This window comes from Nakaseomyces glabratus, chromosome F (assembly GCF_010111755.1).
Source record: "Nakaseomyces glabratus chromosome F, complete sequence".
NCBI classification, from domain to species: domain Eukaryota; kingdom Fungi; phylum Ascomycota; class Saccharomycetes; order Saccharomycetales; family Saccharomycetaceae; genus Nakaseomyces; species Nakaseomyces glabratus.
The window spans coordinates 570,643-582,516 of NC_088956.1; the positions used below are offsets into that span (position 1 = coordinate 570,643).

The 11,874-nt window shown below is 36.3% G+C and overlaps 8 protein-coding genes across 8 annotated transcripts; 4 read left to right on the forward strand and 4 right to left on the reverse strand.

Moving 5' to 3' along the window:
• Positions 1-308: 308 nt before the first annotated feature.
• Positions 309-2,864, reverse strand: MSC2 (metal cation transporter MSC2; the record flags this gene model as incomplete). Its single annotated transcript, XM_446205.1, has 1 exon — positions 309-2,864. The coding sequence occupies one exon, from the start codon at positions 2,862-2,864 to the stop codon at positions 309-311; it is 2,556 nt and encodes an 851-aa protein (XP_446205.1).
• A 225-nt stretch (positions 2,865-3,089) lies between these two features.
• Positions 3,090-4,082, reverse strand: COQ4 (ubiquinone biosynthesis protein COQ4; the record flags this gene model as incomplete). The annotated part of the gene is made up of 1 exon (XM_446206.1): positions 3,090-4,082. The coding sequence occupies one exon, from the start codon at positions 4,080-4,082 to the stop codon at positions 3,090-3,092; it is 993 nt and encodes a 330-aa protein (XP_446206.1).
• A 325-nt stretch (positions 4,083-4,407) lies between these two features.
• Positions 4,408-5,439, forward strand: RAV2 (Rav2p; the record flags this gene model as incomplete). The annotated part of the gene is made up of 1 exon (XM_446207.1): positions 4,408-5,439. One exon carries the CDS (start codon positions 4,408-4,410, stop codon positions 5,437-5,439), a length of 1,032 nt encoding a protein of 343 aa, XP_446207.1.
• A 72-nt stretch (positions 5,440-5,511) lies between these two features.
• SPC19 (Spc19p) lies at positions 5,512-5,976 on the reverse strand (the record flags this gene model as incomplete). The annotated part of the gene is made up of 1 exon (XM_446208.1): positions 5,512-5,976. One exon carries the CDS (start codon positions 5,974-5,976, stop codon positions 5,512-5,514), a length of 465 nt encoding a protein of 154 aa, XP_446208.1.
• A 359-nt stretch (positions 5,977-6,335) lies between these two features.
• VPS64 (Vps64p) lies at positions 6,336-7,799 on the forward strand (the record flags this gene model as incomplete). The annotated part of the gene is made up of 1 exon (XM_446209.1): positions 6,336-7,799. The coding sequence occupies one exon, from the start codon at positions 6,336-6,338 to the stop codon at positions 7,797-7,799; it is 1,464 nt and encodes a 487-aa protein (XP_446209.1).
• A 280-nt stretch (positions 7,800-8,079) lies between these two features.
• On the forward strand, positions 8,080-9,489 carry RKM2 (protein-lysine N-methyltransferase; the record flags this gene model as incomplete). Its single annotated transcript, XM_446210.1, has 1 exon — positions 8,080-9,489. One exon carries the CDS (start codon positions 8,080-8,082, stop codon positions 9,487-9,489), a length of 1,410 nt encoding a protein of 469 aa, XP_446210.1.
• A 152-nt stretch (positions 9,490-9,641) lies between these two features.
• On the reverse strand, positions 9,642-10,763 carry CBS2 (Cbs2p; the record flags this gene model as incomplete). The annotated part of the gene is made up of 1 exon (XM_446211.1): positions 9,642-10,763. The coding sequence occupies one exon, from the start codon at positions 10,761-10,763 to the stop codon at positions 9,642-9,644; it is 1,122 nt and encodes a 373-aa protein (XP_446211.1).
• A 269-nt stretch (positions 10,764-11,032) lies between these two features.
• CAB5 (putative dephospho-CoA kinase) lies at positions 11,033-11,752 on the forward strand (the record flags this gene model as incomplete). Its single annotated transcript, XM_446212.1, has 1 exon — positions 11,033-11,752. The coding sequence occupies one exon, from the start codon at positions 11,033-11,035 to the stop codon at positions 11,750-11,752; it is 720 nt and encodes a 239-aa protein (XP_446212.1).
• Positions 11,753-11,874: the final 122 nt, after the last annotated feature.

Below are 11,874 nucleotides of genomic sequence, written 5' to 3' on the forward strand. Positions count from 1 at the left end.
AAACAGAACAAAGAGGAACAAAAGCTAACTAGTCTAGCACCGGAACGATATTAAACCAAGTATTAAGCGCGTAAGTTTACTCTATTTCTGTGTCGGACTATGCCACATTAAACCTCACTACTATCACATATGATTGTTTTTCTATTTTTTTTTTTTTCAATCTACAGATTGTTTGTGCGATTTTTTTTTTTCGTTTCTCATATGTCATTTCTAATACATCGTGCACCGTAATAATGGCTACATGGCTACATATACTGCTGTCATATTGATAAGGTACTCAAAGCTATGTAATGTATTTACATGCAATCTCATTTTGACATGGGCAAAGGCTGCTGAACTTGTGCTGATCTACACCAGCACTCTGAGCTTTGTGGTTCGACTTGAATCCATGCGCGTATGGCATTATTCTCGAATATCTTTTCAACACGTTTTTTGATAATTGTCGAATTCTCTCCATCAATATACTGCACATGTATGTACCCAGTAAGCTTTTCATTGCTAGTGTCAGACGTTTCGTCATGCTCCTTGTGTACTTCATGAACGTGCTTATCTTCATGTTGATGCTCATGCTCATGCTCATCTTTGTGCTCATGCTCATGGGTGTGATCTGAAGAATGACTGTGGGAGTGACCATGAGAGTGGCCATGCATCGATACAGAGGAGCTCTGGCTGGGCCAGAATCTTGGTGTTGTATACCCTGTTATACCCGGTGTCATTGAAATCTGGTTTAGTGCATTTTTCACAACGTTATGGTTCCTATCATCCAGTTTAAACAATATTCCGTTCATTGACGATTTAAGTAAGGGTATTGAACTGACAAGGATCAGTGATGCTATAAACATCGATGCCAGCGGATCAAAAACCGTCCAGCCTGTTAACTTAATCAATATTGTAGAAACTATAACACCTGCGGAACCCAACGTATCTGCTAATATGTGAAGGAAAATACCTTTCATGTTCTCCTCATGTCCCGCACCTTCTGCATGGCCATGGCCTGCATGGTCAAAGGCAAACAACCCAACTAGATTTACTAACAAACCTAAAATTGCAACAACAAGAAGCTCACTGGTACCATGTAAATGTACAGGATTGAAAAATCTCCCCAATGCCTCAATGAAGATACCACATACGATTCCGAGTAATAGTATACCGTTGGTAAAACCAGCTAAGGTGCCCAATGATTTTAAAGCAAAAGGAAACTTGTCACTTGGTGGATTTTTAGATAGCGCACCTGCAATCAAACCCAACAACAATGATGTACAATCCAAGGCCATATGGAGAGAATCTGACAATAAACCAAGAGACTTGGATCTAAAGGAGTATAGCAATTGAACAAACATAAATGTTGTATTCAATAGTAGGAAGGAGAAAATGGACCTCGTGTCCTCATTTAAAGCAATTTGTTTCAAAAGACTCACATTTGACTTTTCACTAACTGTTACTCTACTGTGACTATGGTTATGTACAATCTCTTGTTCTTTCTCCGACAATAAACTGTTACAACATTCAGCTGCCAAGACAAATACCAATGTGAAAATGTCACCTCTTATATTTGAAACAATTTTATTAAAGGAAAGATACTGCAATAAAATTGCCATGAACCCACACGCGGAAAGTGTGTATTCTAAGGATATGTTAGCTAAATAAAAATCGGATGGACAATTTGATTCACCATTAGTTCCTAGTTCAGTTGTTTTAATATCAGCCACGGTCAAAAAGAAAATTGATAGACACCCAACATAGACTAGCAACATGAGTAACTGTACTTGATACATCCCATAAATATGAGATGACATTAAGAGGGCACCTAAACTTAACAACGGCAAAAAAAACAACTGATATTTGTAATCTGTTGTTAATTTTAGTTCCTGAGACTTTTCTTTATTTATAGCTGTGCTCTTGGTATAAGGTACAAGCACCAAAACAATGAAAACCACTATGCTATAAGATAGTAAGTTGGAGAATAAGTAGTAGTAACTTTCTGGGTCATAGGCAATAATTAGACTAATAAAAAATAGAGGTATAAATATCTTGACAGATCCTATCGCACAGGAGAAATTTAGTTTTTTATTAGATATATTCATTTTACCATATTCTCGGATGACCAATAATGATAGAATTGTAGATTGGATGGAACCCTGTATAAAATTTAGTTGGGATAACATAAATAATATGAGAAATATGGGCCCATATGATTTTATAATATCGGTCCATTTTAGTGAGTGATTAGGATTCAACCTTCCTAAGGGACTTTCAATAACGTGAAACAATGATCCAAGGCATATAAAGGTCGATGCTGTAAATATTGGCAGCAAAACCAACCTAATAAAATGGTCTGTATTGAAAAATGTATGCTCATAGTCGACAATACCCACGGATCCCCGTTGCAAAACTTCGCGATGTGATGGTATTATAAGATTGCTTGAAAGAATTATTGTAGGGTAAGATATGAGAAGTGGTATGCGATCAAGTAAGCCTTGTACACTCATTATTTGCATAAAACAAAACAAAATTTGTATTATATGGCTCCTATTCTTCACCAAATCAAGCACTTTCTTTATGCTGTTACCTTTGCCAATCAGTGATGCCCACTTGTTTAAAATATCGTAGTTAGATTCTTTATTGAAGCAAAACCAGGATTTCAAAATGCAGTTAATTTTAAATGTATGACAGTAGTCCTCTGATACTTTAGAATTGATGGAGATACTGCAGATAAAATACAGAATGACTAGATCTTTTGAATCATAACTTATCAAATTGTATACTGTAGAGTTTATGGGTTTATAAATTTGTATACAGAATGATGACCGTGTGTTGGTACGTAGCAAAGTATCATTCATAATACAAGTTTCAATTGGGCACATCCTGAACTGTTAGAGCAATATATAATGAGTATGTTAGCATGAGCTGTATTTACATCAATCTAACTCCATAATAGATAATATTTATCATAGGTCTATATTTTAATTCCCAGATTTTATGCGGGGAGGCCAATTGTAATCGACTATCAGTACGTTCATTAGAAACAAAGGAAAAGATCAAATAGAATATGTCATAAACATCTTTAAGCATAGGCTATAGCAGTATCTCTAGTTTTTTTGATATTTCTCATTGAGACGCTTTATCATTGCTTTACGCTTAGCTCTCATAGCTCTTAGATCAGGTGGCATCTTGATACCAAGTTCTTGTCTCAATTCTTCCACATCCTTTTCAAGAAGCTCTTCCCAATAGACATTAATAAGTGGCTTGCAAGTCAAACCTGTTTTGATCGCCCAAGGTAAATAAGTTCCATATAATCTGTCTCTTTGTGCTTTTTTCAATCTTAGTGGAGCCAACATCCAACCTAAAGTAGCCATTGGGATACCCATGTTTGCAGATTCTAATGCCTTTACAATAATTTCCCCCTCAATGATAATTGGCAAATCATTCAAGGCATGGTAAAAATCGTGACATTGCCTATATCTCTTGAACACAAAAGCATGGATTGGGTCGTCAATATATGTGACTGGTGCTCTAGTATCAGGCGAGACCTTTTCCTTCTCTAGCCATTTATAAAAAGTGTAACCAAAAGTGTTCTTTGGTAACTTTGATAGCTTATCCATATCTAAAATATCAGTTCGGACGTTTGGCTGATCCCTAAGGATGCGCCTTCCAGTTTCATCGGCAAGCATCGTTTGCTTTAGATTTTCCAAGAATATTGGGAATGCAGTTGCCTCACCTAACTGGACAATGTTAATACCGTTCTCTGGGTGGAAAAAGGCCCTAATACCAGAAATAGCAAAAAGTAGCATCTTTTCATGAAGGTACAGAGGCACATGCCCTTCATATCGTGGCTCCATAGGTCTGTTGTTGCTCAAGGCCTTAATACGTTGCTCAGTACGCTCTGCCCTTAATTTCGCATAATCTTCGTTCTTGTTATGCAACTCACCACGATCCATAGCATCAGCTAGCTTAGCATCTCTTCCAAAGATGTATGTGCTACCCAGAGCTACAGCAGCACCACTTAATAAAAATCCACGTCTTTGCTCCACTCTTAACACATTTGTCAGCACCGACTTCGTAACCTTAGTTGATTGTAACATCGAGAGTCAGGCAGATAGTATTTCCAATTGACCACTGATATGGGTTTATTTAGTACCAGTAAGGAATATTTATACATATAGTTACTCTTCATAATTGTATGCGTCTCATTAACTTGTTCCTTGTTCGAACCAGTCAGCTCCTGACTAAAAACGAATTTTTGGATTACAATGCGATGAGCTCGTAAAAATGAGGGATTGATAGATAATGCTGCAAAAAAAGCATGCCTGTAGTAATATGCTAAAATTCGATTGTGGGAATGGTTATGTTAGTGGGGTCATAAACTTCTCAAATACATTAGATTAACTCGGTATCAGCTCATCAAGTATGACCACTGAGGTATATGCATATGACTACTTTGGAAATAAGGAGCAATGTGGGGCGGAAAATGACTGGGAAGTTGAAGTTGAGTGGTTAATCAAAGAGATAATCAAACCAGATCTTCCAAATATAATTGATAACTTCAGTATGTGTCTGGAGATGCTCCAAAGCGAGCAGGAATTTGTGATGCCGTTGAGTAATGGTAAAGAAGAGAGCAAGAATAGTGGATCTCCCATTGTAAAAGGTATAATGGTTAGGCAAGGTGAATTTATAATAGACTTTCAAGTAATGATGTCTTTTGGACAGTTTAAAAAAGGGAAACAGATAGTTGCTAAGATGAAACCGTCTCAGAAATACTTACTTGTTCAATTTAGCACCACAATCATGAAATTGAAGGATATATTAATAAAATTACAAAATCTACAAATGATTGAAGATATAGAGGAGTTTTACAATGTTCTAGAGAGCGCTTTAGAAGAATTGAATGATTGCATTGATACATTACAAAATCCACCTCATGGGCTTACATTCCCTGGAAATAATAATGGCCCAATCAAACAAATGTTTGATGACTATGACAATTTATTTGAGTCAACACATCATCAAATCGCACTCGACATAACGATATTCAGGAATGAATTGTGCGTAGAATTCAAAAACCTCACGAAAGTGACTAGACCACCTTGGGATCAAGTCGATTTGCGAACTGGAAAGTGTTTTGCAGAGAAAATAAAAGAGGAACTCAAAGAGAAAAGGAATATGAATTTGGAACAAGTTCTTCAAAGCCACGGTTTACAAATTAACCAGCCCTCTTTATTAGGCAATATAGTTTCTCGTTTGAGTTCGGAAAGCGTTACATTACCAGAGGCTCAAGATTATCTGCGAAGGAGCGTTAGCTTTGATAAACGTGTTGTTATGGAGATAGAGAAAGCAAGCCTTACAACAAGTGATCCATCCCTAATAAGCATCAGCTCGAAATTACAAGGATTGAAAACCTGCATAAATAATCATCTTTCAAACCTTTCAGCACATAAATAAACAGCTTTTATAGTCTCTACTCATGTACTAACAACATACCCAATAAGGTAAACATCTTTAGAGAATTAAAATTCACCTACCGTCCAATAATTCTTGCAACTCTGCTCTTCGCGCCTTTAATGCTCGTAGCTCGTCTAGTTCTGCATCTGTGGCGGATGCAATTGCAATCGCATCCGTACTTACATCCATATCCTGATTATCAATACCAGTTTCGCTGAAATACAGATCACCACTCAATCTCAATGAATTCAGCTCAGAGGTTTGTCTCAAATTCTCTAGTTCCCTACGCTTCCGTATCAATGCCTTTTCTATTTTGTCTCCGAGCGTTTTCACCATTGGGTCCACCTCTTCAAAGAGCGCTAACCGCGCACTCTCTACATCATACTCAGGTACCAGCTCAAACACTCTTTTGATTTTAAGTATCCCTTCACACAACTCATTGCTCGCCTCTCCATTTCTAGCCAACCGACTTACGCTGCCATCTAATTGATGCACAATCGCTTCTAGGGAATTTACACATTGCTCTAAACTTTGCATATTTCAACTAGCTACTGAGTCTCAGATTTGAAATGTCCTGTAATAGTATATACATTTACATTACACATACATTCCTCCCTCACAAGTTATTGCAAAGCTATTATTCTTTCAATTGTTTTCTATTTGTTTTTGTTTCGGCGAGATCATCTTTTAAAAAATAACTGTTTATCTGAGTAGCAGACACATTCCAGTAACAAAAGCTAAATATTAAACAATTTTGTCCCCATTAAAACCATACAATCGAGCAGAAGTAATAATAACTCGGACGTTCAATACAGTTGCGAATTAGGAACAACCGCTATTGGAGTACTTGGATTGGTTCAAGAAGACTAAGGGGGGTTATAGTAGCGACAGAAGGAATGACAACCGATGCACGCAATGGAGGTAAAAGACCAATGGGTAGGAACAGATCTAACTCGCGAAGCAGTGGATCTCGATCTGTAATGGATATTGATGAACTGTCAGTACCGACCTTCATTCCAAGTGGGAACCGTAAGGCACAAACAGCAATCAATCACCATGAGCTACATGAAACAGTAACACCTGAGACTTTGGTTAAATCTCCGGGCAAGACTCACATTCTAGTACTAAAGTCTCTAAATGAAACTTTTGAGACCAAATTCCTGGTTATTCCTTATCAACCAGATGGTTTAAAACTGGGCAGACCTGTGGCATCGGGCGGTGGGAAACTAAGTAGCGCTGTAACACAGATTCGTTCTGACAACGGTAATTTCGATTCGAGGGTTCTTTCAAGAAATCACGCTTTATTGAGTTGTGATGCAGAGACTGGCAAGATATATATACGTGACCTAAAGTCAAGCAACGGCACTTTTGTTAATGGGAATAGAATTGATCAAACGAATGTGGAACTACATGTTGGAGATACAATCGATTTAGGTACAGATATCGATACCAAGATGGAACATAGGAAAATAAGTGCAATTGTTGAGGATATTTCAATAATACCTTTAGTAAATGGCTATAAGGATACCAATACTACCAACGTAGAGACCAAAACCGTCGCAACAAACCTACCTAAAACTATAGATCACACAATCCATAATCAACAACAGCCAACATTATCAAACAAAAGTATCGGTGATAATAATTTTAACTTACCACCCGAGTCGGCTGTTTCTACTGTCACAGCCCAAAGAGCTGCTTTCGAAGCAGCTATGTTCGGTAATGTTCTTCATAGTGACTTAGATGATAACATTCTTGGTGTTCAAACTGAAATTTTGAGTGGAATTTTTGTAAATAACTCTGCCGGTACAAGCCCCAACCTATTAAATACTATAAAAACGCTTTCAACTGAGCTAGCGTTGGAGAAACAAGAAACACAAAAGCTAACTGCTATGCAGAACTTCCTAGTGAACTACACTTCCAAATTAGATGAAATAAAGAAAGTAATGGACCAGAATAATGTGAAATATTTGGCAAAACTTCAAGAATCCCTAAGACAAAGTTTGTCTGAAACGCACAATAGAGTTATAAATGAACGTTTAGATCGCAGGAAAAAATTGGAGGAAGGAAATGAATCGTTTAAGCAAGAAAGGGATAAAGAGATTAAAGAGAAGCAGGAATTATTGAATAAGTTGAAGGATGAATTAAGTGCTGCTCAATTAAATTTAGAACAAGAAAAAAAACGAACCAAGGTACTCATGGAGAAGAAATCTGCTTTAACATCTAAAAAGGATTTGCTAAACGGTAAAACGAGATCTCCAAGCTCAATCAAGAGCAACGATCTATCATCAAATAAAGTCTTGATTACTGCTGCAATTACAGTAGTAGTCATTGCTGCTGTTGCAAAATGGAAAAGCTAAGAAGACCTGCTATTCACCCACCAACGAATACATTTCAAATACATGTCTCATCAATGAGAAGTATCGTTGTACGGTTATTTACTGGGACAAGCTATTTCAATTTTTAGCATTTCATGAGTTGAAAAAGAATGAGCAATTGAAATCATGCGATGAGGTGGATCACAATAATCTCTCGAAAATTGATATATGTTCTTTTAATTGTGTTTTTTTAATCCAACAAACATAAGGTCAATCATTCACTATCGTTAAAATAAAGCTAGCTGACAATTTATTTGCCCAAATGGATGACAAAATTTCATCACTGTTGGAGTGGCTACGTCAGGATGATGAATTCTATCTAAACGAATGTGTTGAAATCAAAGACACTGTTCAATCTGGTAGGGGTGTTTATTTAGATTGTGGAGAATTAAAACTGAATACGCCAATTGTGTCAATTCCCGGTGACTACCAATTAAATAAAGTGTCTGTTTTAAGCCACATATCACATTTCAACAATGCGATCCAAGGTAGTATCGGCAACACACCTATAAAGGATGCATCTGACTATTATAACCAAACTAATGATGATGATCCAAGATATAAGGCTTACAAGCTTTTGACCACTAGCTTTCTTGAGAAACTGAGCTCATTTCAATTGCTTTCAATGTATATCCTAGCAGAATGGTTCCTTCTTCCCCATTGGTCTAATGGCAAAATTACCTCGTTCTGGAAACCTTTTTTTGAATGCTGGCCTACAAATGAGGAACTCTCAACAATACCAACAATTTGGGCATTGTCAGATAACCCGTTAACTAAGGAACTGTTAAATCATCTTCCAGAAACATCCAAAACCCACGTAAATAGAATCAGCACATTAGTTTCCAAGGATTGGGAAGTGCTTCAAAACATCTTTGAGGTGTGGAGCACATTACATGCGTGTCCTACAAATGACAATATGTATGGGATGGACGAAATATTTAATTTCTTTCTGAGAATATATTTCACAATTAACTCTAGATGCTTATACGCTGAAATTCCTGGAAATGGAGACGATACAGCAAGTAATTTTACACTTGTTCCTTATGTTGATTTTTTCAACCACACTGTTGACCCTGATGTTCATTGTTACCCAAGAGTAAAGTATATGAAAAAAGGTAAATGTGGTATTGGAAAATTTGAGATATATTGTGGTCGATATTCTTACAAAGATCTCGATGAACAGCTTTATTTGAACTATGGCGCACATTCGAATGATTTTCTGCTAAACGAATACGGGTTTCTGATATCAAATAATCATTGGAACAATCTTGATATATCAAAAGAACTGAAATGTATTTTAGCAAAAAGTCCGGAAACCGTTGCATTTTTGAAAGAATGGGATTACTGGGACGATTACACCATTTCTGTTGAGGATATCAGTTATAGAATTATCATAGCACTTAGCCACTTAACCACAAGAGATAACAGAAAAGTGACCAACTTAATAAACGGGTATATGTCTGAAGACTATTTCAGAAAGGAGAATTATAGAATATTAAAAAATTTACTCGAACAACTTAAGTTAAATTCAATTAGTAAAATAACCCAATTGAATAAGCTGACCCCGTATGATGACTTGACTACGCTATATGTTTGGAATATAGCTAATCTTTATGAGGATGAGATCGAGATAATAAATACAATTATCACATCAATAAGTCCTGGTTATTAAATTTTCTATAACTATGATATCGATAATGTTAATAATTAATTAAGGATAATAAGTAATGAAGTTTTCACTAAATGCATTTAAATTTATATTCTATATTGGTGATTATTATATACAAGAATGGAAATCCCAATATTGTCTTCTGAGCCAGTCGTCTATGATCTGAGTTTTGTTGATAGGTGCCTATTCTTGTGTGCCAAAACCTTTCCCTTTATTAGTCTACTTATTAAATCAACATGACTAAATTTTAATTCCAGTTTATGACTCAAATAGCTCATGTATATTACATTTTCCAAAATGTCTTTATTTGCAAACCTTTGATAATTTTCATAAAACTCACTGGGTTCATGTGATTTATTAATCTTGTCTTTTATTAGGCCTAGTATACGTTGATCATCGAATATAATAGTTGAATTTTCAAACGCCTCAATGAAGCCAAATTGAGACTTAAGAATTTTCAGCTTTTCCCAAACTAGTAGGTTTGTCAGATGAATAGCCTCCTTAATATCTTTCAACTCTTTTATAAAAGAACAATCAAACAGCAAACAAAGTGCTTCTATTGTATTATCTACGAGCTCGCGCTCGCAATAATTAGTAAACATTTCCTGAAAAGAAACCTGCTCGGTTTGGATACCTACTGTTGCAGTTGGATAATGCAGATTAATCTGATTCATCAGTGAGTTAATTGAATTTTGACTATTCTCAATCGAATCATTCTCATTGGCCCATAGTGTTTCTGGAAGATGTGAATATTTTATCTTAATATCATTATTATTTACTCTTACATCGAATTCTTCATTTCCAATTTCAACACCAGCTTTGTTTGCAACTCCAATAGTAACCTTCGGTCTCTCTCTCCAAATCTTGAATTCTTTATTGCGTTTCTTCTCCAATACTAAACCAAGGGTAAATAACGAGGGATTCAGTAGCAACAATTCAGTAGACGGTACTATAGCACTTTCATATTTTCTCATAATGGAGTTGGTATACCTCCAATCCCCACCACCTATCACTAAATTCTCGAAAGGTGCTATATCTCCATTAGCGTATCGTGGCACTGAATAGCCCGCCATCAGTTGCAATCTATCAAGCATTAAACTTGAACGATATAAAGATATCTGAGACTCATGATTCATGAACCGTTTCAACTTTAATTGATCAACCATCAACATCACAACATTTGGTATTTTACCTTGCCCCGGTAATCTCGCAATCCCATACCCAACGAGTGTGGCCAACGGTGACCCTGCAAAGTACACTCTCGGCACACTACTCATTAAACAGAAGCCTATTGTTGTTATAACGAATCTTTTGACTTTATAGTGCTGTTTATAATAATAGTTCTTTTTTTATTGATTTTAGACATTTGAGTCTTCTGTAACTCGGTCAAGTCAAGTCGATAAAACACTGAAAAAGAGCGATGAGCTACAAGAGCTACAACTCTCAAAAACTGTAACAACGCAATTACATAGGTAGGAATAAATACTTTTTTGATATAGGTATCAACCACCAGTAAGATAAACTTGGAATAACAAACATTACACAAATGCTGATTTTGGGCTTAACAGGTGGTATAGCTTGCGGTAAGAGTACTGTATCTAGGAGACTCAAAGAGCACTACAAGTATCCGATAATCGATGCTGATCAGATAGCCAGAGATGTTGTAGAACCAGGTCAAAGTGCATACAATGAAATTATTCAATATTTCAATGATAAGATCACTGGGTTGACTGATGAAGATGGTAAACTTAATCGAGCAGCACTCGGGAAATGGGTGTTTGCGCATAAGGATGACCTACAAGTTCTCAATAATATAACACATCCTGCAATCAGAAAACGTATATTTAAAGACATACTATACTACTACGTTATGGGATATAAAGTTTGTGTGCTTGATGTTCCGCTATTATTTGAATCCCACATGGATAACATATGCGGAGTAAGTGTTGCAGTGACCAGTACAATGGCCCATCAATTAGAAAGGCTAATGGTGAGAAATCCTGAACTTACCAATGAAGATGCTCAAAATAGGATCAAATCGCAAATGTCAATGGCAGAACGAGTTAAAAGGGCTGATTATGTGATCGAAAATGATGGTACATTGAGCGATCTTTATGGTCAGTTGGACAATTTAATATTGAGAATCGAGCCAACTACAATACGTACATTGATAGAATATTTCCCACCTTTAGGAGCAGTTAGCGCAACAGCTGTTTATCTAACTAAGAGATGGCGTGCAAAGAATCAAGTAAAATCAGATGTATAAATTTTGAGAATAATCATTAACGCCAACAAATCTAAAGAAGTTGAAACAGAAACAACAAACATACACTTTTGGAAAGTACCGACAGCATTGAACTGTAAGGCTTGAAGGGCTATAGCTACCAA